At 45.6% G+C, this 24,962-nt stretch overlaps 1 protein-coding gene across 1 annotated transcript; it reads right to left on the bottom strand.

Moving 5' to 3' along the window:
* Positions 1-19,611: 19,611 nt before the first annotated feature.
* LOC115647975 (olfactory receptor 51G2-like) lies at positions 19,612-20,562 on the bottom strand. The gene has a single exon (XM_030554966.1). It carries the CDS (start codon positions 20,560-20,562, stop codon positions 19,612-19,614), a length of 951 nt encoding a protein of 316 aa, XP_030410826.1.
* Positions 20,563-24,962: the final 4,400 nt, after the last annotated feature.

Raw genomic sequence — 24,962 nt, forward strand, 5'->3', positions numbered from 1 at the left:
AGAAATACAGGCAAGTCGCATGTTAGGCGCATTTAACATGCGCAAATTCATTTTTGTGCAGTCAGTAAAAAGGGGAAAAAAAGAAAAATTACAATATAAAAACTGCATCTGTAGTGCAGGCGATTGCGCCCGCCATTCAACTCAATGAGTGTTTCACCATATGTGGTTTTTGCTATGTATTGCGACAAAGTTCCTCCTCTACCTTGGTGGGTCCTGCGCCTATTGGCAGATTTGCTCACCTCAGTGATCTTTTCCACAGTCTGGATCAACTCCTCCTGTGTCTGATCAGGAGTTGGGAGGTTTGGGGGGAACCCGGGCACGCCCTCTACTCTGGGTTCCAGCCCAGTGCCCTGTGGATTGCATGTCTCTATAGTGCCTCCTGTAACAGCTGTGTGACAGCTACAACTCCCTGGGCTACTTCCTCATGGCCTCCTCCAAACACCTTCTTTATCCTGTCGGAGAAAAACTCAGTTCTCACTTTTTGTTTGGGTGCAGCAGAGTCAGATACTTTATTCTGTTTAGCAGCTACAACAGGGAGAGAGTGCACTAGGACATAGGGTCTCTCCTTCCTAGACAGGTCTCTCAACAGGTAAACAATTACAACAAGCATTTATACTTTTGTTATATACAATAATAAGCAACAGCTGCATTTTGTTTAGACATGGGTCATCCTGATATCTTGTTTTCCTCACTTAAGAGATGCCAGTCTACATAATGTATTATCTAGACAAGGTCAAAAAACAACTTCTCACACAGTTCTTTTCCACTCGCCTCACACAATCCTTGCTTTTACAAATCTCCCATTACTAGGGTTACAGCTAGCCTAACTCTGGCTAACAGAGACTGTCAGGCACTAAGGTCCCCTACAAATCCATGTCAGTTCTTTCTGTACTTCCACAATCCTCACCACAGGATCTTCCTCCTGATGTCTGATAACGCTTGTACTCCTTAGTCCTCCAGCAGCACAACTTCTCACTCTCAGCTCCTTGTGCCTCTTGCTCCCAGCTCCTCACACGCACTTCCTCTCCTCTGGCTCCTCCCTGCCTGACTGGAGTGAGCTCCTTTTTAAACCCTGGTGCCCTGATTAGCCTGCCTTGATTGGCTGCAGGTGTTCTAATCAATGTAGTTCTCTCCACTGCCTTCTTGAAAGATCTTAATTGGCCCCAAGTGCCTTGATTAACCTGGAGCAACTGCCATTTGGTTACCATGGTCCTAAGGATTTGTTTAGCCTGGGGCTTACATACCTGTTTCTCAGTACTTTACTGTAGCCATCTGGCCTTGCCCCATCACAGCGCTAACCGTGGAACGGAACCCTCGCATAAAATGAGACTTGCTTGTGTGCCCTCAGAGCAACTCAGCTCTGAATTCCTGCATCTACAATCAAGCCAAAGAGTAAAATTGTTGAAAATGCATTTGCTGATTGAATTTCCAGCAGCAAATAGACCTGATGCAATTTGGGAAGTAGTCACTGATATTCCGTGGGATCTCTTCTTCCTCAGCCCCTGGCAGGATTGGGCCCAGAGCACACAGCCCCTCTAAAAATGGGACTCCCTGAAACATCATTGCTCAGGGCATCAGGGTTTTAGCACTGCAAGCTCGCTTTGAATGTCAGATTTCTGTGTAGATTGAATTACTCCCCGTGGAGCATGGGCAGATGTAGGGGAGGGGTTCCCAAGCGACCTACTGCTACCTGCCCTCCATCTCCACCACTAAGTCACCCCAACAGCCCAGCTGAGTTCTCTGTCCCTGCACAGAACATCTGCAAATGGAAACAGCTTGCAGCCTTTACACATCACTTTGCATTTTAAAGACAGTGAAACCTGCCAACCTACCCAATTCCTGCTAGAAGGGGAGCCGCTGACACCAGAGGTCTTCACCCTAAAGGACAAGGAGTCATTGGAGAGGTTGCAGGGCAGCAGGCAGCATCTGTTCAGACAGAGAGGCACCTGTCTTTATGGAGCATGTTCACAATATCCCTTAGGGGTCACTTGACCATCAGGGACACTTAGCTGCTTGGCTTCGTGTGCAGCAGTTATAAACCCCCTGAGAACGAAAGGCAAAGTGCAAGAGGTGAAATGATAGGGAATGCGAGCTAATGCTACCCAGTGAGACTGCAGAACCAGCCTTGCTGCAGGCTGTCTTGCTGGAATTGGGGTTTATCCTCACTGTTATTCACATGGCTACCTCGAGGGTGGCTGACTGGTAATGATGATGCCATAATAGCTGTGATCTTGCTGAAATAAACTAAACTAAAATAATAATAATAATATTAATATAGGAGCAGATTTCTCTGCAGCAGCCCCCTTTCCTGCATTACACACTCAGGGTGCTGACCAGAGTACAGAGAATCCACAAGTCTCTGTACATGGAAATTTCCCTCAGATCGTTCCAGGAGGGGAGCTCCCTTCCCTTTCCCTGAAGAATGAAAAGGGGGGACCCAGGAATGGCCAAAGTTATGCCCTAATCTCAGTGATCCATTGGGAGCTAGGCCCACCCATGCACAATCTCTGGGCCTCCCCAACTACTCCAGGACCCTCACCAGCTCCCTGGAAGCTCATTAGAGATGTGCTACCAGGGCCTGTCACAATAGCCCACAGAGATTGGCAGATTGGTTGGTGTAGCCGAAGGGCACAAATCCTCAGCTATAGACTGATTGGGAGGTTTGAGCTTTCTATATCCAGAGTGCAGCCAGAGACTCCACCACTGCAGCTTTCATTTATGTTATGAGGGAGAAACAGATGAAAAATCCCAATTTCTCTTAGGGATCCAGGCAGCTGCAGCTGGGCAGTATCGTGGAAATTGAAATTTTTCAGAAAAATGATCCATTTTCTATGAAAACACACCCCAGAGAATGGATAAAAAGAAAACATTTTAGTTTGGGTCATACTTTTTTATTGGGAGTACGTGGTTATGGGCAAAAAAGGGGTAAAAAACACAGGTGATGTCGTGCTGGGAGTCTACTACAGGCCACCTAATCAGGCGGAAGAGGTGGATGAGGCTTTTTTCAAACAACTAACAAAATCATCCAAAGCCCAAGATTTGGTGGTGATGGGGGACTTCAACTATCCAGATATATGTTGGGAAAATAACACCGCGGGGCACAGACTATCCAATAAGTTCCTGGACTGCATTGCAGACAACTTTTTATTTCAGAAAGTTGAAAAAGCTACTAGGGGGGAAGCTGTTCTAGACTTGATTTTAACCAATAGGGAGGAACTTGTTGAGAATTTAAAAGTAGAAGGAAGCTTGGGTGAAAGTGATCATGAAATCATAGAATTTGCAATTCTAAGGAAAGGTAGAAGGGAGTACAGCAGAATAGAGACAATGGATTTCAGGAAGGCGGATTTTGGTAAGCTCAGAGAGCTGATAGGCAAGGTCCCATGGGAATTAAGACTGAGGGGAAAAACAACTGAGGAAAGTTGGCAGTTTTTCAAAGGGACACTATTAAGGGCCCAAAAGCAAGTTATTCCGATGGTTAGGAAAGATAGAAAATGTGGCAAAAGACCACCTTGGCTTACCCTTGAGATCTTGCGTGACCTACAAAATAAAAAGGCGTCATATAAAAAATGGAAACTAGGTCAGATCACGAAGGATGAATATAGGCAAATAACACAGGAATGCAGAGGCAAGATTAGAAAAGCAAAGGCACAAAATGAACTCAAACTAGCTATGGGAATAAAGGGAAACAAGAAGACTTTTTATCAATACATTAGAAGCAAGAGGAAGACTAAGGACAGGGTAGGCCCACTGCTCAATGAGGAGGGGGTAACAGTAATGGGAGACTTGGAAATGGCAGAGATGCTTAATGACTTCTTTGTTTCGGTCTTCACTGAGAAGTCTGAAGGAATGTCTAGTATAGTGAATGCTTACGGGAAGAGGGTAGGTTTAGAAGAGAAAATAAGGAAAGAGCAAGTAAAAAATCACTTAGAAAAGTTAGATGCCTGCAAGTCACCAGGGCCTGATGAAATGCATCCTAGAATACTCAAGGAGTTAATGGAAGAGGTATCTGAGCCTCTAGCTATTATCTTTGGGAAATCATGGGAGACGGGGGAGATTCCAGAAGACTGGAAGGGGGCAAATATAGTGCCCATCTATAAAAAGGGAAATAAAAACAACCCAGGAAACTACAGACCAGTTAGTTTAACTTCTGTGCCAGGGAAGATAATGGAGCAGGTAATCAAAGAAATCATCTGCAAACACTTGGAAGGGGGTAAGGTGATAGGGAATAGCCAGCATGGATTTGTAAAGAACAAATCGTGTCAAACTAATCTGATAGCGTTCTTTGATAGGATAACGAGCCTTGTGGATAAGGGAGAAGCGGTGGATGTGATATACCTAGACTTTAGTAAGGCATTTGATACGGTCTCGCATGATATTCTTATAGATAAGCTAGGAAAGTACAATTTAGATGGGGCTACTATAAGGTGGGTGCATAACTGGCTGGATAACCGTACTCAGAGAGTAGTTGTTAATGGCTCCCAATCCTGCTGGAAAGGTATAACAAGCGGGGTTCCGCAGGGGTCTGTTTTGGGACCGGTTCTGTTCAATATCTTCATCAACGATTTAGATGTTGGCATAGAAAGTACGCTTATTAAGTTTGCGGACGATACCAAACTGGGAGGGATTGCAACTGCTTTGGAGGACAGGGTCAAAATTCAAAATGATCTGGACAAGTTGGAGAAATGGTCTGAGGTAAACAGGATGAAGTTCAATAAAGATAAATGCAAAGTGCTCCACTTAGGAAGGAACAATCAGTTTCACACATACAGAATGGGAAGAGACCGTCTAGGAAGGAGTATGGCAGAAAGAGATCTAGGGGTCATAGTGGACCACAAGCTTAATATGAGTCAACAGTGTGATACTGTTGCAAAAAAAGCAAACATGATTCTGGGATGCATTAACAGGTGTGTTGTAAACAAGACACGAGAAGTCATTCTTCCGCTTTACTCTGCGCTGGTTAGGCCTCAACTGGAGTATTGTGTCCAGTTCTGGGCACCGCATTTCAAGAAAGATGTGGAGAAATTGGAGAGGGTCCAGAGAAGAGCAACAAGAATGATTAAAGGTCTTGAGAACATGACCTATGAAGGAAGGCTGAAGGAATTGGGTTTGTTTAGTTTGGAAAAGAGAAGACTGAGAGGGGACATGATAGCAGTTTTCAGGTATCTAAAAGGGTGTCATCAGGAGGAGGGAGAAAACTTGTTCACCTTAGCCTCCAATGATAGAACAAGAAGCAATGGGCTTAAACTGCAGCAAGGGAGATTTAGGTTGGACATTAGGAAAAAGTTCCTAACTGTCAGGGTAGTTAAACACTGGAATAGATTGCCTAGGGAAGTTGTGGAATCTCCATCGCTGGAGATATTTAAGAGTAGGTTAGATAAATGTCTATCAGGGATGGTCTAGACAATATTTGGTCCTGCCATGAGGGCAGGGGACTGGACTCGATGACCTCTCGAGGTCCCTTCCAGTCCTAGAGTCTATGAGTCTATGAGGCTTGGTGATACTGTAACTCAGACCGTCGTGACAGATTGTCTAGATGCTGGTAGAGTGGGTATTTGATTTTGGAAGGATACCGGAAATTCCAAACAGATTTCTTGTCATGTTCTGAAGGGGGAGATGTACTGGGTGGAGGAGGCTGCCCAGAGATGGGAAGGCTGGTTAAAGCAGCTGATGGGCACAATATCCCAGCCATAGACTGGGCAGGAGGTTTTGACCTTTCCATACGCAGAGTGCAGCCAGATGAAAAGCCTCTAATTTCTCTTGGGTATCCAGGCAGCTGCAACTAGGAAGCATCCTTGTAACTGAGCAATCACAGAAAAATGACCAGGGTTCTTCGAAATCTTACCCCAAAAAAATGGGTGAAAAGGAAACATTTCAGCTTGGGTTAAGACATTTTGTGTGGGTGGGGAGGGAGACTCTCTTTTCCAGCCCAGATTTAGTGCAAACCATGAGCCTCTATCACCTGTGCTACGGAATCACACCCCTAGGTGGCCGCAGTAATGACCTCTCTGCCTCCCACACTCAGCAACCCCTGGATATCTGCTAGGGTGGCTACACCAGCTCTATAAAGGGATCCCTGGAAAAGGCTTTTCTGCAGCAGCCCCTCCATCAGTGTAACACTTTATGGCCATATTGGGTCAGACCAATGGTCCATCTACCCCTGTGTCCTGTCCTCTGACAGTGAACGGTGCAGACTCTTCAAGGGGAAAGAACAATTATCTACTGATCCATCCCCTGTCATCTGCTCCCAGTTTCTCGCAGTCAGAGGTTTAGAGATATCCAGAGCATGGGGTTGTGTCCCCTGAGCATCTTGGCAAATAGCTATTGATGGACCTATCCTCCATCAACGTATCTAATTCTTTTTCGGAACCAGTCATACTTTTATATATGAATGCACACACAGGGAAGCAAGGCCAATTCCTAGTGAGCCCAGATACAAAGTCCTTGGATCTTAAAACAGGGAAAAATCAATCAGGTTCTTAAAAGAAGACTTTAAATTAAAGAGAAAGGGTGAAAGGAATACCTCTGTGAGATTAGAAAGCAAGATGATCTCACAGACAACAGATTCAAAACACAGAGTATGTCCCTCTGGGAAAAACCTTAATGTTACACAAAAACCCAATTTGATTCTCCCTCTATGTTTGCAAATGAAAAGACAAAGAGAAAAATAAAGAAATTTTCCACATTCTTGTCTAAATACTCAAAATTTAAATAAGGGTTAGATGGTTGTTTTGGGGGTCTTTGATGCTGGCAAAAGCGCAGACAGAACAGCCAAAGGACTGTTTTCCCCTGTCCCAACTTTAAAAGTATCTCGTTCTCTTATTGGTCCTTCTGGTCTGATGTCAGCTAGGTATTGTGAACTTAATCCTTTACAGGTAAAAGAGGAATTAACCCTTAACTGTCTGTTTATGATAACACTCAACTGTATACAAGTGCAAAATTAGTGTTTGCACTATTCACCCTTTTGTGACTTCAACCCTTCCCTTACCCATCTGAAGTAATTGTCTGTGTGAACTCGTATCTTACCAGATACCTACAGACCCTTGCATGGGGATAGGATGCAGGTCCTGTGAGGATGAAGAGACGCCTATAGGATGATCAAACTCTCTGGATTCAGCCAATACTGGGCAGATAAACAACGTCACTTCTCTTGGAGGGATTCTTGGGGGTAAGAGTGTAACACCAGGAGCATTTGATAAGGGTAAATTAACAGAGCCAGGTTCTGATCAAATTTACACATGTAAACCTGGAGTGACACCTGTGACAGGGTCAGACCAGATGGTTACAGAAGAGTGATAGAAGGCAACTATATTAATCCCAAATTAAGTTGGTCCCTTTACCCTGGGTAAGGTAACAGGGGCAGTTCCAGAATAAGCAGGAACTTGCTGGAACTAATTAAGGCAGGCAGACTAATTATGACATCCGGAGCCAATGAAGAATGAAGAAGCACCTAGAATCAATTAGGACAGTCTGGCTAATCAGGGCAGCTGTGTTTAAAAAGGACCTAACCTCAGCCAGAGAGGTGTGTGCAAGGATCTGGGATCCAGAAGCACTAGGAGCTGAGAGTGGGAAGACAAACTGCCAGAGGTCTGAGGAGTACGAGAGCTGACCTCTGTAAGGTCGGTCAGGGGCGTCTGGGCAGACATGGGTGCTCCTGGCAGACCTTGGTGACATAAATGACAGTGACTCTAGGTCATTCTCTTTTCAAGTTTCATCTCCTGGAGATTTAGTCCTGCCTGCAGTCATACTGCACTGTCTTCTAGTGAGGAGCCAGGAGAGGATGGCTAGCAGTGGTACTGCACCGTCTTCTGGAGAGCACCCAGGAGACAATGATGGCTAGCAGTTATACTGCGCTGTCTGCTGCCAAGTTAAGATGTATAAGAGAGATAGAATGGATCAAAACAAAAGACCAGATTTTTCTTTTGTATTCATTTGCTCCCCCTCCCTCCCACTCTGAATACTGGTGGGAGGGATGGTTCAGTGGTGTCATAACATTTTACCCAGATCTGGACCTTAGCGTCCAGAATATGGGTTTTAGCATGAAAACCTCCAAGCTTAGTTACCAGCTTGGACCTGGTAATTGTTGCCACCAGATAGGAATTATACAGTGCCTAGCTCACTGTGGTGTCCCCAAAACCTTCCCTGGGGGACCCCAAGACTCAGATTCCTTGAGACTCACAACAAAGGGGAATAAACTATTTCCCTTCCCCCTCCTCCCCTCCAGGTGTTCCCTCCCTGGATTCCTGGAGAGATATACAGAAGCAAGCTCCATGAATCTAAACAAAGGGATTCTATCCTCCCTGTTTCCAGTCCTGGAAACACAAGTACCGAGAGAGCTAATCTCTCTCCCCCTCACCCAGAGGGTATGCAAAGTCAGGCTTAGTAAATCTAACACAAAGAGATTTTCCCCCTGACTTCTTCCTCCCACCAATTCCCTGGTGAGCTGCAGACTCAATTCCCTGGAGTCCCCACTAAAGAGAAACTCCAACAGGTCTTAAAAAGAAAGCTTTGTATAAAAAGAATGAAAAAGGACATAAAATATAGTCTCTGTATAACGGTGACAATATACAGGGTCAATTGCTTAAGAAAAAAAGTGAATAAACAGCCTTATCCAAAAAGAATACAATTTAACACATTCCAGCAACTACACACATGTAAATACAAAAAAACAATATAAACCTATTGTCTTACTATCCTTGTACTTACAACTTGGAAACAGAAGATTAGAAAGCCTGGAGATAGAAAAATCACTCTCAGAGCTGAGAGAGGTAACAGACCAAGAACAAAGGACACACACCCAAAACTTCCCTCCACCCAGATTTGAAAAAGTTTTGTTTCCTGATTGGTCCTCCGGTTAACCCTTTACAGGTAAAAGAACATTAACCCTTAGCTATCAGTTTATGAAAAGTGGTTTGAGCACTGGGTTGCTAAACACAGGGTTTTGAGTTCAATCCTTGAGGGGGCCATTATGCATGTTTTTCCTTAATACAAATCCACCTCTTTTTCTGATTTTAATTCACTGTAAGCCAAGTCACCTCTCCCTCCCTCACAGCAATGGCAGACAATCATTTTGCACCTTTCTTTATTGCAAATGCCATAGCATGGCAAGCACAGAGCCCGCTCAGGTCACTGTGCAATTATGATCACTGTAAACACCACGCTGATTATCCTGCAGTATATGCAGAACCAGAACCTGCAAAAGCAAAACCAGGTGAGGAGGCAATGGCAGTGTGATGAAGAGTGATGAGGACATGGACACAGTCTTCTCTCAAAGTGCAGGCTCCGCCAGTGTGGACATCATGGTGTTAATGGGACAAGTTTATGCTGTAGAACTCCGATTCTGGGCTCTGGAAACAAGCACAGAATGGTGAGACCACATGATGTTGCATGTCTGGTACAAGTCCCAGTGGCTGCAAAACTTTTTCATGCGTAAGGGCACTTTCATCGACCTTTGTGACTTGCTTTCCCCTGCTCTGAAGTCCAAGAACACCAAGATGAAAGCAGCCCTCACCATTCAAAAGCGAGTGGTGAAAGCCCTGTGGAAGCTTGCAACATCAGACAGATACCAGTGAGTTGGGCATCAATTTGGAGTGGGCAAATCTACTGTGGAGGCTGCTGTGATCCAAGTAGCCAAGGCAATCAAAAAGCTGCTGATATCAAGGGAGTGACTCTGGGAAATGTGCAGGTCATAGTGGACGGCTTTTCTGCAATGGGATTCCCTATCTGTGGTGGGGCAATAGACGGAACGCATATCCCTATCTTGGCACCGGAGCACCAAGCCAGCAAGTACATAAACCGAAAGGGGTACTTTTCAATGGTGCTGCAAGCACTGGAGGATCACAAGGGACATTTCACTAACATCAGCGAGAGGTGGCCGGGAAAGGTACATGATACTCACATCTTCAGGAACTCTGGTCTGTTTCAAATGCTGCAGCTTTTTTCACAGACCAGAAAATAACCGTTGAGGATGTTGAAATGCCTGTAGTTATCCTTGGGGACCCAGCCTACCCCTTAATGTCATGGTTCATTAAGCCGTACACAGGCAACCTGGACAGGAGTCAGGAGCTGTTCAGCTACAGGCTGAGCAAGTGCAGGAGGGTGGAAGAATGTGCATTTGGACGTTTAAAAGCTTGCTGGTGCAGTTTACTGTCTCGGCTAGACCTCAGCAAAACCAATATTCCCATTATTATTAATGCTTGCTATGCATTCTACAATATCTATGAGAGTAAGGGGGAGATGTTTATGGTGGGGTGGGAGGTTGAGGCAAATCGCCTGGCTGCTGATTACACGCAGCCAGAGACCAGCATGGTTAGCAGAGTACAGGAGGGCACGGTGCGCATCGAAGAAGCTTTGAAAACCAGTTTCATGACTGGCCAGGCTATGGTGTGAACGTTCTGTTTGTTTCTCCTTGAGGAAACCCCCTCCCTGCCTTGGTTCACTCTACTGCCCTGTAAGCTAACCACCCTCCCCTCCTCTCTTCAATCACCACTTGCACAGGCAGTAAAGTCATTGTTGCCTCACATTCATGCATTCTTCATTAATTCATCACACAAATAGGGGGAATAACTGCCAAGGTAGCCCAGGAGGGGTGGGAGAGGAGGCAAGTACCAGGTGGGGTGGGGGAGGAGGGAAGGACAAAGTCACACTGCACTTTAAAAAGTATTGAATGCCAGCTTTCTGTTGCTTGGGCAGTCCTACGGCGTGGAGGCCCCCCCACTACATTCTAGGGCAGCTGGGTGAGGAGGCAATGGAACCTGGGGCGGAAGGCGATTGATTACACAGAGCTGTAGTGCTGGTCTGTGCTCATGCTGCCTTTCCTGAACCTGAGCCATACACTGGAGCATATCAGTTTGTTCCTCCAGTCGCCTCAGCATTGCCTCTTGCTTTCTGTCACCAAGCTGATGCCACGTATCATCTTCAGCCCACCACCTGTCCTTCTGTTCATACTGTGCTTTCACACATTCTTCTGAACTCTTTCTGTGTGGAAGGACTGCATGAGCTCAGAGAATATTTAATCGTGAGTGCATTTTTTTTGCCTTCTAATCTTTGGTAGCCTCAGGGAAGGAGAAGATAGTGTTAGCGTTGAAACATTTGCAGCTGGTGGAGGGAAAAAAGTGAGAGTGCTAGTTAAAACGACATTTTAGAGAACAATGAATAGACTTTTTAAAATGGGTTGGCAATTTAAAAGGAGGAGGGACCGTGGTTTTTTGGGTTAACATGCAGTACAAACCCAACTAACCTCCTCCCCACACACTCAATTCTCTGGGATGATCACTTCACCCCTCCCTCCACTGCGTGGCTAACAGCGGACAACATTTCTGTTTAGCCACAGGCAAACAGCCCAGCGGGAACGGGCACCTCTGAATGTCTACTTAATAAAATCACTCTAGTTCAACCAAGTGAGCATGAATGGTATCACTCTCCTGAGGATAACAGAGAGATAAAGAACAGATGTTGTTTAAATGTCAGCAAACACCGGGACCGTACGCTGTGTTATACAATGATTCCAGACTATGTGCTACTGTTCTGGCATAGTAAAGTGTTCTACCATGGAGGATGCAATAAGGCTGCCCTCCCCAGAAACCTTTTGCAAAAGCTTTGGGAGTACATCCAGGAAAGGTTTATGGAGATGTCCCTGGAGGATTTCTGCCTATCCCCAAACACGTTAACAGACTTTTCCAGTAGTTGTACTGGCCGTTAATGCTAGGGCAAATTAATCATTAAATACATTTGCTTTTAAACCATGTACAATATTTACAAAGGTACACTCATAAGAGGTTCCTTCTCTGCCTGGCTGGTCTGGGAGGCAGTCTTGGGTAGGTTTGAGGGTACTGATTCCAAGTCTAGGGCGAGAAACAGTTCTCAACTCTCAGGGAAATGGTTTCTCTGCTTGCTTCCTGTGAGCTATCTTCCTTGTCCCCAAAACCCACATCCTTATTGTGTGTTACTCCATTGAAGGGGTCAAAGCACAGGGATGGAGTACTTGTAGGGGCACCTCCTAGAATGGCATGCAGCTCCTCATAGAAGTAGCATGTCTGGGGCTCTGACTCAGAGAGACCATATGCCTCTCTGGTGTTTTGGTAAGCTTGCCTGAGCAACTTAAGTTTCACCTGGTACTGATGCAGATCCCTGTTACAGCCTCTGTCCTTCATGCACTTGGATATTTTTTCAAATATTTGGGCATTTCATCTTTTGGAATGGAGTTCCGATAGCACGGATTTGTCTCTCCATACAGGGATCAGGTCCTGTACCTCCCGTTCAGTCAATACTGGGGCTCTTTTGCAATTCTAGGACTCCATCATATTCATCTTTGCTGATGAGATCTGCACTCACCTGCAGATTGCCACACTGGCCAAACAGGAAATGAGATTCAGAAGTTCAAGAGCCTTTTCCTGCCTAGTGCATCTGAGTTGAGAGTGCTGTCCAGGGCAGTCATAATGAAGCACTCTGGGATAGCTCCTGGAGGCCAATACAGTTGAATTGCAACCACGCTACCCCAAATTTGACCCAGCAGAGTCAATTTCATGGCTAATCCCTTCATCAGAGATGTAATCAGGATGACCTCTGTAAGTACCTATTATGATCTTTGTTAAGAGTTCTCTCTTTAAACAATGGAGACATCCTATTTTCTAGAGCTAGGAAAGACCTTGAAAGGTCATCAAGTCCAGCCCCCTGCCTTCAAGAGCAGGATGAAGATACTGATTTTCCCCTAGATTCCTAAGGGGCCCTCTCAAGGATTGAACTCACAACCCTGGGTTTAGCAGACCAGTGCTCAAACCACCAAGCTATCCCTCCCCCCTACTTCTACTAATGTCTGTATCTGTATGTACAAATAAATGCAAATGAATTGATAAGAAAATGTACATAACTGGCCACTGGGGCACCATATTTTTTAAGCTGTTTACCAGTTTTCCCGGTGCCGTGAATGAATCCTCCTTCAGTATTGTCTGTGCTTGTCTGATTCTTGGGGTGGAGAATATTTTTGCCTAACACGTATATTCTTGTTGAGTGCCTATCAGCATGCAGAGCAGCAACTTGTTCAAGATAACAATCCACTAATGACCATGATTCTTAGAGTCATAGAATTTAAGGCCAGAAGGAGCCATTAGATCATCTAGTCCAGAGATTCACAAACAGGGGGCGAGTGCCCCTGAGTGGGAAAATGTATCCGGGGAGGCATGAGAAGCTTTAGGGAAAAGACATTCCAGTGCACATTATACCCAGAGCAATGAATAACTAGCAAAGCTGATTCCTTCAGACAGGTAAGTCACAGTTTTCTTTTTTGCTCTTATTCCTATGGATCATTGACTCATTTGTGCAACCAAAAAAAAAAACCACAAATGAAGAACAAAGAAGCTGAAACTGCTTCAAGTGAAGCCTTGCTCCACCATATATCAGTATATGTATTTGTGTGGTGGGGAGGGGGGAATAAACTCGTACAGACACAAAGAACAGGGGGCGTGATCAAAAATTTTAAAGAACCACAGACCGAGTCTGACCAGCACAGGCTCCAGAACTTCACCCAGTTACCTCCAGTATTGATCCCAGTGACTTTTGCTTGACTAACGCATAACTTGTGTTCTTCTAAAGCGCATCTTCCAGGAAGGCATCCTGTCTTGGTCTGGCGGTATCAGGAGAATCCACCACCTCCCTTGGGAGTTTGTCCCATTGCTTAAGCACCCTTGCGGATAAAAATGTGTGCCTCATTTCCAAACATAATTTGTCTGGCTTCAGTTTCCAGACATTGGTTGGTGTAATACCTTTCCCTGCTAGATTAAAGAGCCCATTAGTAGCTAATATTTCATCTCTGTGAAAGTGCTTGTCCATTGTCATCAAATCAGCTCTCAGTCTTCCTATTTCTGCTCATTATATCCCCGTTTATACAGCCAAGGGTAAGTTTGAAACAACAGAGGAAGAGAAATACCTGGCTATATTTTGTCCCTATGAACGTGTTTGTTCACTGTCAACAAGTCAGCTCTCTATCTTCCCTACTTCTACTCACTGCACCCCTGTTTATATAGCCGAGGGAAACTTGGAAACGACAGAGGAGAAAGTGCTTGATGTATTAGTCAGTCCCAGGATGACTGTGAGCCAATAATGTGATGCATCTGTGAACAAAGCAAATGAGATCTTAGAATGTGTCGAGCAAGATAGGGAAATATTAATATACTTATACGAGGCACTGGTGAGACCTCCTTTGGCAAACTGTATAAAATTCCGATCACATAGGAGCAAATTGGAACAAATTGATAAACTAAACAATAAGCCGTCAGGACCAGATGGGATTCACCCAAGGGTTCTGATGGAACTCAAATGTGAAATTGAAGAATTACTAATTAGTTTGTAACTATCATTTAAATCAGCTTATGTTCCAGGATAGCTATTGTGATGCCAATATTTAAAAAGTGCTCCAGAGGTGATCCTGGCAATTACAGGCCAGTAAGCCTGATTTAAGTATCAGGCAAATTGGTTGAAACTATAGTACAGAACAGAATTATCACACACACACATTAATACAATTTGTTGGGGAAGAATCAACATGCCTTTTGTAAAGGGAAATCCTGCCTCACCAATCTACTAGAATTCTTTGAGGCATCAACAAGGAAGTGGAGAAGGGGGATCCGGCGGACATACTGTATTTAGAATTTCAGAAAACCTTTGACAAGGCCCCTCACTAAAAGCTATTAAGCAAAGAAAGCTGTCCTGGGATAAGAGGGAACGTGGTCTCATGGGTTGGTAACTGGTTAAAAGATAAGAAAGAAAGAGTGATAAGTTTTTGGAATGGAGAGTTGCAAATAGTGGTGTGCCAGAGAGATCTGTGCAGGGACCAGTCGTAGTCAACATACTCATAAATTATGTGAAAAAAGGAGGCAAAATTTGCAGATGAGCAAATTTACTCAATACACTGGAGTCCAAAGAAGATTACAAAAATTTACAAAGGGATCTCACAAAACTGGGGGACTGGGCAACAAAAGGGCAAACGAAATTCAGTGTTGATAAATGCAAAATAATGCACAATGGAAAACATAATGCCAATGATACATACAAAATGATTGGGTCAAAATTAGCTGTTACCACTCAAAAAAGTTGAGTACCACTCAAAAATGTTGGAGTCACTGGGGATAGTACTCTGAAAACATCCATTCATGGTGAAGCAGCAGACAAAGAAGACTGAACAGAATGTTAGGTACCATTTGGAAAGGGATAGATAATAAACAGAAAATATCAAATTGCCTCAGTACAAAGCCATGGCACGCCCCCATCTTGAATATCGCATGCACTTCCTGTTGCCCCATCTCAAAAAAGATACATTTGAACGGTAAGACTACAGAGAAGGACAACAAAAATGATTAGAGGTATGGAACAACTACTATATAAGGAGAGATTAACAGATTCATCAGACTTGGACTTTTCATCTTGGAAAAGAGACAACTTAGTGGGGATATGACTGATGTGGAGAAAGTAAATAAAGTATTATTTACTCCTCTTCATAAGCTTTGAGCAGGGGGTGGGACTAGATACATCCTGAGGTTCCTTCCAACCCTGATATTCTATGATAACATAAGAAGTGGGGTCATCAAATGAAATTAATAGGCAGCAGGTTTAAAACAAATATAAGGATGTATTTCTTCACACAACGTGCATGCAGCCTGAAGAACTCATTGCCAAGGGATGTTGTAAAGGCCAAAAGTTAACTGGGTCCAAAAAAGAATTCGATTCAGGAGAAAGCATGACTCTGCATTATTATCAGGCAAAGGAATTCTTCTTGTATTCCTGTTTTGTGATGTCACAGGACTTTAATTTCCTCCGTTTTTGCTAATCTCAGCCTGCTGAGCTGCCAGCTGCCCCCTCTCCAGCCACTAGCCCCCATGAGGAGTGATGGTTCAATGGTTAAAGTGCTACCCTGGGACACAGAGGATCGGACTTAATTCCAGGCTCTTCCACAGACTTCTCCTGTGACCTTAGGCAACTCACTTAGTCCCTCTGTGCCACAAAAATAAGTGTTTTAATACCGCTCAATATACAGGTATAAATCTAGAAACAAGGAACACAGGCAATCTATACCAGATGGGATACCCAATCCGGGGAACAGTGACTCTGAAAACGACTTGGGGGTTATAATAGTTGAACGTGAGCTCCCAGTTCAGTTCTAGGGCTCAAAAAGTGAGTGCAATCTGGAATGTACAACCAGGGGAATCTCGAGTAGGCGCAGAGAGGTTATTTTACCTCTCTGTTTGGCCCTGGTGTGACCACTGCAGGGATCCAGTTCTGGTGTCTACTGTTCAAGAAGGAAGTTGTTAAATTGGAGGGGGGTCAGAGAATAGCTATGGGAATGATTAAAGGATTAGAAAACTTGCCTTATAGTGATGGACTCAAGGAGCTCGATGTATTTAGCATAACAAAGAGAAGGTTATGGTGTGACTTGATCACAGTCTGTAAATACCAGCATGAGGAACAAATGTTTAACAATCAAGCTAGCAGAGAAACTTACAAGAGGATCCAAAGACTGGAAGCCAAAGCTAGACACATTCAGGCTGGAAATAAGGTGTAATTTTTTAACAATGAGGGTAATTAACCAGTGGAACAATTTACCAAGGGCCGTGGTAGATTCTCCATCACTGAGAACTGTTAAATCAAGGCAGGAGGTTGTTCTAACTCTGTTCTAGGAGTTATTGTGGGGCAGGTCTCTGGTCTGCGCTATACAGGGAGTCAGACTAGGTGATCACAGTGGTGCATTCTGGCCTTGGGATCTGCTCAGTGGAGTTAAAAGCACAGCATCATTGGGTGTTGTACTGATAAACATGTCTGTGATTGTGAAGAGCTCAGATGCTACAGTAATTATAGCCAGAGCTAAGAGCTTTAGAGAGATTTCAGCTCTGTGTGCCTCATAAGGACGATTTGGGGCTCTGGGTGGAGAAACTGAACCCTTCCCAACATCCCTTGGTGATGCAGCCTGTCATTAGCACAACCTCCTTTGATGAGGGGTTCTGGGCCCCTCCTGCAGCTCGGCAGTAAGAGGGGGAATCAGGACGTGCTTTCACACAGCGAAGTATCTGTAGAGAGTTGCCTGGCAGAACAGAGCCTAGATGGGCTGCCCCTCAGTCTGATCCTGATCCTCACCTGCTCTGTGAGCACTAAGAACTTTTGTAGCTGGAGATAGATCTCAAACCCTGCATCCAAATTTCCAACGTCACCAACTTTGGGGGCACTTAGATTGGGGAAGAATTTGTGTGGATTCAATAGAGAGCTAGCAGCAGGCATGTGAGTTTGGCTTGGGTCATTCCCATGTCTATTAAGAATGTGCATGGCCTTGCTTACGCAGTGTGTGTGTGTCTCATGCCTGACTAGGGGAGGAGACCCTCTGAACTGTGCCCAGGAACCCAGCGGCTCTGCGAGCCCGTCACTGTTATGTCCGGCTGTCTATGGAGTAACCGTGTTCCTTACAACAGGGGTCTTTGCAGCCAAGTGCAGAGGGTAACAGCGTCTCTGCAACTGATGGACTGCGTGGCCACTAACTAACCCTCAGTGCCTGCGTTTGTGGGTGCTCCGCTTGAGATACGGCCAGCAGTGCCAGCTCCTTGGATTTCATCAGGAGACTTGCACTATTGCCCATCTTTCTTAAAGCCCCAACTTCTGGAATCAAGACACTGCTCGGCAATCTCACCTTTCAGTTTTGACAGGCCCGGCTGGATTCTGTGCTGTGCCAGCAGAGCTCCGCCGTGCGATGCAGAGAGTGGAGATGGCAAAGTCCAGTTAAAGTGGTTTGATTCTCTGGCCTTTTCTCTGTCTTCCCCAGTGGAGTTTAGAGCAGCCTGGGTGCTGGGCTGACCTCTCCCCATTAGTAACGGCTTCCTGGAGCACAGATTACTCTGGCCAAGTCTGAATTCCCTGCGGTGCCATTCTGTGAATACCTGAAGCTTATGGGTGGCGCGAGTCTCTTCTCAGTGGGGAAGGGGATGAGAAGGTCCTAGCTCTCCTCACTACGAGGCCCTGCTCCTGCTCCTCTTTCCCTCAAGTTCCCATAACCCGCCCAGGGCAGCTGGAGGGTCCAGGTTCCCCAGAGTGACCCTTTCTCCCTGAGCAGCACTTACCTTGGCTTAGCTCTGGCTTCTGGCCTCTCTAGTGGATGGGTTTTGGGGGAAGATGAGGGGGAAGGGCGGGGTCGCAGAGGGGATGGGGCTCCTGCCTGTGTCCCACTTTTCCCTTTAGAAAGGGCAGCCATCCTGCACTGAATGGGCTGGGCTGGGATAGGAGCTGGCAGTGCCTCTGTCAGGGAGCTGAGGCCTGTTTCCACCCCTTTGCATTGCTGGGGCAGCATCAGATGAGTGGAATGATGGCCAGAAAATGGGCCAGAGTCGACCCTCACTCACAGACACAGCTGTGCTCCACATCTGGGGAATTACGGCTAGATGGGGGGGCACTCTGTAGGTTTGCTGAATGCAGAGCCATCAATGGGCGTGGAGTGGTTGGGCTGCCTGAATGGCTTCTCCTGGGGTTCCTGTGTTAATCATGTCTCTGACATGACTCACTCACAAGCCCTTTCCTGAGGACGCAGGGGAAGGATGTGTGACTGTGCCCCATGAATAGCCCCTGACCACAGCTGGAGCAGTCCCCATGGATCACACAGCACCCAGAGCTGGATGGGAGGCTCCAGGATGGAATAGGTGATCCATGTTTCTCGTCTCCTTTCATAACATTTCTTCCCAGATCTGGACCTTAGCCTCCAAAATATGGGTGTTAGCATGAAAACCTCCAAGCTTAGGTACCAGCTTAGACCTGGTATCGCTGCCACCAGCTAGGAATTATACAGTGCCTAGCTCACTGTGGTCTCCCCAAAACCTTCCCTGGGGGACCCCAGACTCAGATGCCTTGAGTCTTACAACAAAGGGAAATAACCTCCTCCCCTTGTTTCCTGGTTACTTCCTCCCAGGCTCCCTTCCCTGGACGACCCTATGAGATTCCCTGTTTACAGTCCTGGAAACACAAGTACCGAGAGATCTAATCTCTCCCCCTCTCACCTAGAGGGTATGCAAAGTCAGGCTTAGTAAATCTAACACAAAGAGATTTCCCCCCTGACTTCTTCCCCCCACCAATTCCCTGGTGAGCTGCAGACTCAATTCCCTGGAGTCCCCACTAAAGAAAAACTCCAACAGGTCTTAAAAAGAAAGCTTTATATAAAAAAGAAAGAAAAAAGACATTAAAAATAGTCTCTGTATCCAGATGACAATATACAGGGTCAATTGCTTAAAGAAAAAAAATGAATAAACAACCTTATCCAAAAAGAATACACTCCAGCAGCTACACACATGTAAATAGAAAAAGACAATATAAACCTATTGTCTTACTATCCTTGTACTTACAACTTGGAAACAGAAGATTAGAAAGCCTGGAGATTCCTGTGATCACTCTCAGAGCCAAGAAAAAAAACAGACCAAGAACACAGCACTCACACCCAAAACTTCCCTCCACCCAGATTTGAAAAAGTCTTGTTTCCTGATTGGTCCTCTGGTCAGGTGTTTCAGGTTATTGTTGTTACCCCTTTACAGGTAAAAGAACGTTAACCCTTAGCTATCTGTTTATGACATCTCCCATGACAGCAGCGCTGCAGGTGGTTCATGAACTGATCCTGCACTTGACTAATGCCCTGATTATCCCTGCACGCAGGTGCCTGCTTTTCATACTGTACATGATTGGATTAATCAGGGGTGGGAGCACCAGGGAGATGTAGCCCAGGACAGTTTGAAGCAAGGGAGATGAGCCGTTTCCAAATCTGTGTATCAGAGCAAGGCCGATCTCTGCTGAATAGAACAGCAGGATGGCACAGAGGTGGGAGACGCAGGTGTTCAGGGCCCTGAGGCGCCCTGCTTTGGATGTGATGCTCAGCACTGTTTTGAGGATCATCATGTAAGAGAGGAAGATGAGCAGTGAGTCCAACCCCATTGTTAAGAGTGTAATATACAAGCCGTAGATGCTATTCACTGTGATATCTGAACAAGCCAACTTCATGACCTCCTGGTGCAGGCAGAAGGAATGAGAGAGGACATTGACTCGACAGTATCGGAACCTTTTCAGTAGAAATGGGAGCGGGAATACTAGAACCAAATTGCTTAGTGCAAATACCAGTCCCATTTTGCCTATTCTTGGCAGGCTTAAGATGGAAGAATATCTCAGCGGGTTACAGATTGCGATGAAGCGGTCAAAGGCCATCAACAAGAGGACGGAGGACTCAGTTTTTGAAAGCGAGTGGATGAAGAATATCTGGGCAAAACAGGCACTGAAGCTGATCTTCCGAGAGTTAAACAAGTATATGCCCAGTATCGTCGGCATGGAGGATATCGATATGCCAAGGTCTGTGATGGCCAACATGGAAAGGAAAATGTACATGGGCTCATGGAGGCTTGGATCTGTTTTTATAATTAACAGAATGCCTGAATTTCCTACTATTGAAATAACATAAATTAAGCAGAAGGGGACAGCGATCCAGAGATGGATGTCTTCCTGGCCAGATATCCCGGTGAGAAGGAACACTGCAGAATTGAATTTGGTGTCATTGACAGCTGACATAATGAACTGGGCAGGTCCAAGAAATGTTGAGCTTTCATTCCTGAAAAGAAAAAAGAACAGGAGACTAGATAATATTTAACAAGACCCCTTTCTGCTTTCAGTGAAAGTCTAGAGACTCCCAGGAGCTCATGGCAGATCAGCAAGAATAGGGTCTTCGCTTTACAACGCTGAGAGGAGGATCGGCAATCCCAGGCTGAATCAGACCTGCAGTCCATCTAGCCCACTATGCAGTGACCAGTACCAGGTGCTGCAGGGGAAGGTAGAAGAAGGCATAGACATCTATGTGATAACCTGCTCCCAGGGAAAATTCCCCTCTTCCCTGAGACCGAATAGTCAGAGATATCTTATGCTGTAAATCAGGCAGGTTTTGGGCCCTTCCAATACTTTTTAAAAAAAATCTTCACTACTGTAGTTAAATATTCTGGTAACCCATATACACCTACACTCCCCTTTTGAATCCTGCTAAACTCTGGTCCCCATTGATGTCTTGTGGCTTTGAATCCCACACTCTGCTTGAGCGCTGTGCGATTTTACAATTGTGACATTCACGCAGACCACCTTTCTGGCCCTCCACTTCTGAGAGTGGCCCATTTTATCTTGACATGTGTGTAAACACATGGTGAGAGCATGGTGAATGCTGTCATTGCATTTATCTGTCCTGCACTGAAGCTATTTATAAACAGATTTCAGTATCTATCTATCTATCTATTTTCTCCACTCCTGAGAGTTCAAATTATGCCACTGCCTCTTTGCAGTGCATGGGATTTTGAGAGCGAATACCAGAGATACATGCTGGGAAGAACCTTTTTTGGGCTACAGCCACGTTACGCAACTTGTTTTGCCAGTGCTGGGATGCTGTTCTGAAATGCGGCAACTGTTGTTGAAAAGCTCTTCAGACTGACAGACACAGACACCTCTGGAGAAGTGTGATGGCCTTTGGCCTGCCTGGGTCCTCGTCAGAGTTGGAGGCCTCGGGGTCAGAGATGTGCATAGACTGTTAACTGAAAACTCTCTTATTCTCCCATGTTAGTCTCTTTTTCCTGTGTTGTTAAGATTAAATAGTATTTTGTTTCCAGCAGTCTGACTGATCCTTTGACTCATCACTGCTCACAGACTCCCAGAGAGAAGGACCAAGGGCATCAAACCCGCTTGGTTCTGCTCTACCAACAGTTGACACATAGTGTGCCGTAGCCCAGGGTGGGGGATGGGAGGATCATGAGATTCCACCCCAGGAGAGGGCAGGGTACAAGACCTGACATCTGGAACTCGGAGACCAGAGAGGGGACAGAGATGCCGGTAGCCGGTAACTCTAAGGGGTCTCTACAGGGAATAAAATTCTGGAACCCTTAGCCAGTCAGGAAACAGAAATATACCAGACCTGTTACCACAGAGCAACACAGCTATGAATTCCTGCCTTCACCATCAAGCCAGAGAACAAAACCTTTTAAAATGTATTTGCTGATTAAATTTCCAGAAGCAAACAAACCTGAGGCAATTTGGGAACTAGTCACTGATATTCCGTGGGGTCTTGTATCACTCAGCCTCTGGCAGGATCGAGCCCAGAGCATACGGCATCTCTAGAAATGGGAGCCCTTGAGACATCCTGTCTTGGGGCATCAGGGTTTTCACACTCCGACCTCGCTTTGAATCTCAGATTTCTGCGTAGCTTGAATAACTGACCATGGACCCTGGACAAATGCAGGGAAGGGGTTCCCAAGCTACCTAGTGCTGCCTGTCCCCCAGCCCCTGTCACTGAGTCATCCCAATAGCCCAGTGAGTCCTCTGCTGCAGCACAGAACATTTGCAAATGGAAACAACTTTCCGGCTTTCCCCTTCTCTTCGCATTTTAAAGATAGTGAAACCTGCCAACTTACCTAATTCCTGCTAGATGTGGAGCTGCTGATACCAGAGGTTTTCACTCAAAAGTACAAGGAGTCATTGGTGATGTTGCACAGGCAGCAGACAGTATCTCTTCAGACACGGAGGCAGGTATCTTTATGAAGCATGTCTGCACATTCCCTTGGGGCCACTTGGCCATCAGGGAATCTCAGCTGCTTGGCTTAGTGTGCACCAGCTTTAACCCCATCATGGCCAATGCAAATTTTTGGATGTCAATTAACAGGGGATGCCTGGCGATTCTACTCAACTGAGCTGAACCACAAGCCCTGGTGCAGGTTCTAATCCTGGAAACCGGGCCTGTCATCAATGTTCTTGTGGTTCTGATTAGTCACATGGCTATCTCGAGGGTGGCTGAGTGCTAACAGTCATGATGTCACAGCTTTAATCTTGTTGAAATAATATAATAAATAATAATAATAATTAATAATATAGGACCATATTTTTCTCAGCAGCCTTTTTTCTGCATTATAAGCCCAGGGAACAGCCAGGGAATGGAGATTCCACAAAGCTCCATATAAGGATTTTTTTCTTGGATCATTCCAGGAGGGGGGTTCCCTTCCCTTCTCCCTGAGGAATGAAAAGGGGGACCCAGGATCCCCGGAGTTATGGACAGATCTCAGTGGTCCACTGGTAGCTATACCTACTCACTCACAATGTCTGTGCCTCTAGCACTGCTATAAGATACTTTCCATCTCCCGGCTAGCACAGGTTCATCAGAAATGTGCTACCAGGGCCTGTCACAGTAGTTACTGTCTGGAGGATCTGGTAAAGGGATGTTTTACAAGGTGGATGGGAACGAACAAAAATGGGAAAACTGATTAGAGGATCTGATTTGCACAATACCTTAGCCATAGACGGTAGGGAGGTTTCTGCTTTCCATATACAGAGTGGAGCCATACACTCACTCAGTGCAACCTTTGTTTATGTTGTAAGAGAGAAGAATATGAAAAGCCACCAATTTCTCATGGAGATCCAAAATGTCAGCTGGGTAAACAAAAGCTCTTGCCTATCTATCCCACATTGGGGTGTACTGCACCCTCAGCAAGCTTGTGGATGATACTAAGCTGTGGGGAGAGGTAGATGCACTGAAGGGTAGGGATAGGGTCCAGGGTGACCTAGAGAAATTGGAAGATTGGGCCAAAAGAAATCTGATGAGATTCAACAGGGACAATTGCAGAGTCCTGGACTTAGGACAGAAGAATCCCATTACCTGCTACAGTTTGAGGACCCACTAGCTAAGCGACAGTTCTGCAGAAAAGGACCTGGGCCTTAGAATGGATGAGTCAGCAGTGTGCCCTTGTTGCCAAGGAGGTTAACAGCATATTGGGCTTCATTAGCGGGAGCATTGCCAGCAGATCAAAGTGATTCTACCCCTCTATTCATCACTGGTAAGGCCTCATCTGGATTACTGGATTCAGTTTTGGGCCCCTCACTACAGAAAGGATGCGGACAAGCTGGAGAGAGTCTAGCACAGGACAAAGAAAATGATTAAAGGTCTGTGGCACATAACTTATGAGGAGAGGCTAAGGGGACTGGGCTTATTTAGTTTGCAGAAAAGAAGAGTTTGGGGGGAGGGGATTTGATAGCAGCTGTGAACTATCTGAAGGAGGGGTCTAAAGAGGATGGAACTAAGCTGTCCTCAGTGGTGGCGGATGACAGGACAAGGAGCAATGGTCTCAATTTGCAGTGGGGGAGGTCTAGGTTGGATATTAGGAAACATGATTTCACTAAGAGGGTGGTAAAGCACTGGAATGGGTTACCTAGGGAGGTGGTGAAATCTCCATCCTTAGAGGTTTTTAAGGCCCATCTTGACAAAGCCCTGGCTGGGATGATTTAGTTGGGGTTGGTCCTGCTTTCAGCAGAGGACTAGATGACCTCCTGAGGTCTCCTCCAATTCTTATCTGCTATGATTCTATGATTCATTGAGGGGACAGTGACCCCTATTAATGAGTTTGCATTGTACAGATGCCTGTGCAGTACAAGACTGTATAATTCTGGGATTATTCTGCAGCAAGGGTGCAAGGCAGGAGAGCTGGTACATTGGATATTGTCTCCTATTTGTATGTGGGTGACTTAGGTAAAGCACTCAGATAGGTCAGCTGGGTGGGTGGCACCACCTTCTGTCATGCTGGGTGATAACAGGGCCTGGAGAGCCTGGCTGTGTCACCCGCAGAGCAGCAGCCTGCTCACCTGAATTGTTTGGGGCTCATCAGTTAAACTGGATCCCAGACTGCACTCTCGGTCATAACTGGCCACAAAGGTTTTAGTCCAAACTGATCAATTAAACAGTAAAAGTCACCAGGACCAGATGATATTCACTCAAGAGTTCTGAAAGAACTCAAATATCAAATTGCAGAACTACTGAATGTGGTGTGACACCTATCATTTAAATGAGCCTCTTTATCAGATGACACAATTAGCTAATCATAGACTCTTGGAACATAGGGGTTGGAAGGGACCTGAGGAGGTCATCTAGTCCAACCCCCTGCTAAAAGCGGGAC

Source organism: Gopherus evgoodei, chromosome 1 (genome assembly GCF_007399415.2).
Source record: "Gopherus evgoodei ecotype Sinaloan lineage chromosome 1, rGopEvg1_v1.p, whole genome shotgun sequence".
Taxonomy (NCBI): Eukaryota; Metazoa; Chordata; order Testudines; family Testudinidae; genus Gopherus; species Gopherus evgoodei.

Bases quoted from the DNA above. Each gene is read 5' to 3' on its own strand.
- LOC115647975 (XM_030554966.1), bottom strand. From the start codon at position 20,562: ATGTCAGCTGTCAATGACACCAAATTCAATTCTGCAGTGTTCCTTCTC.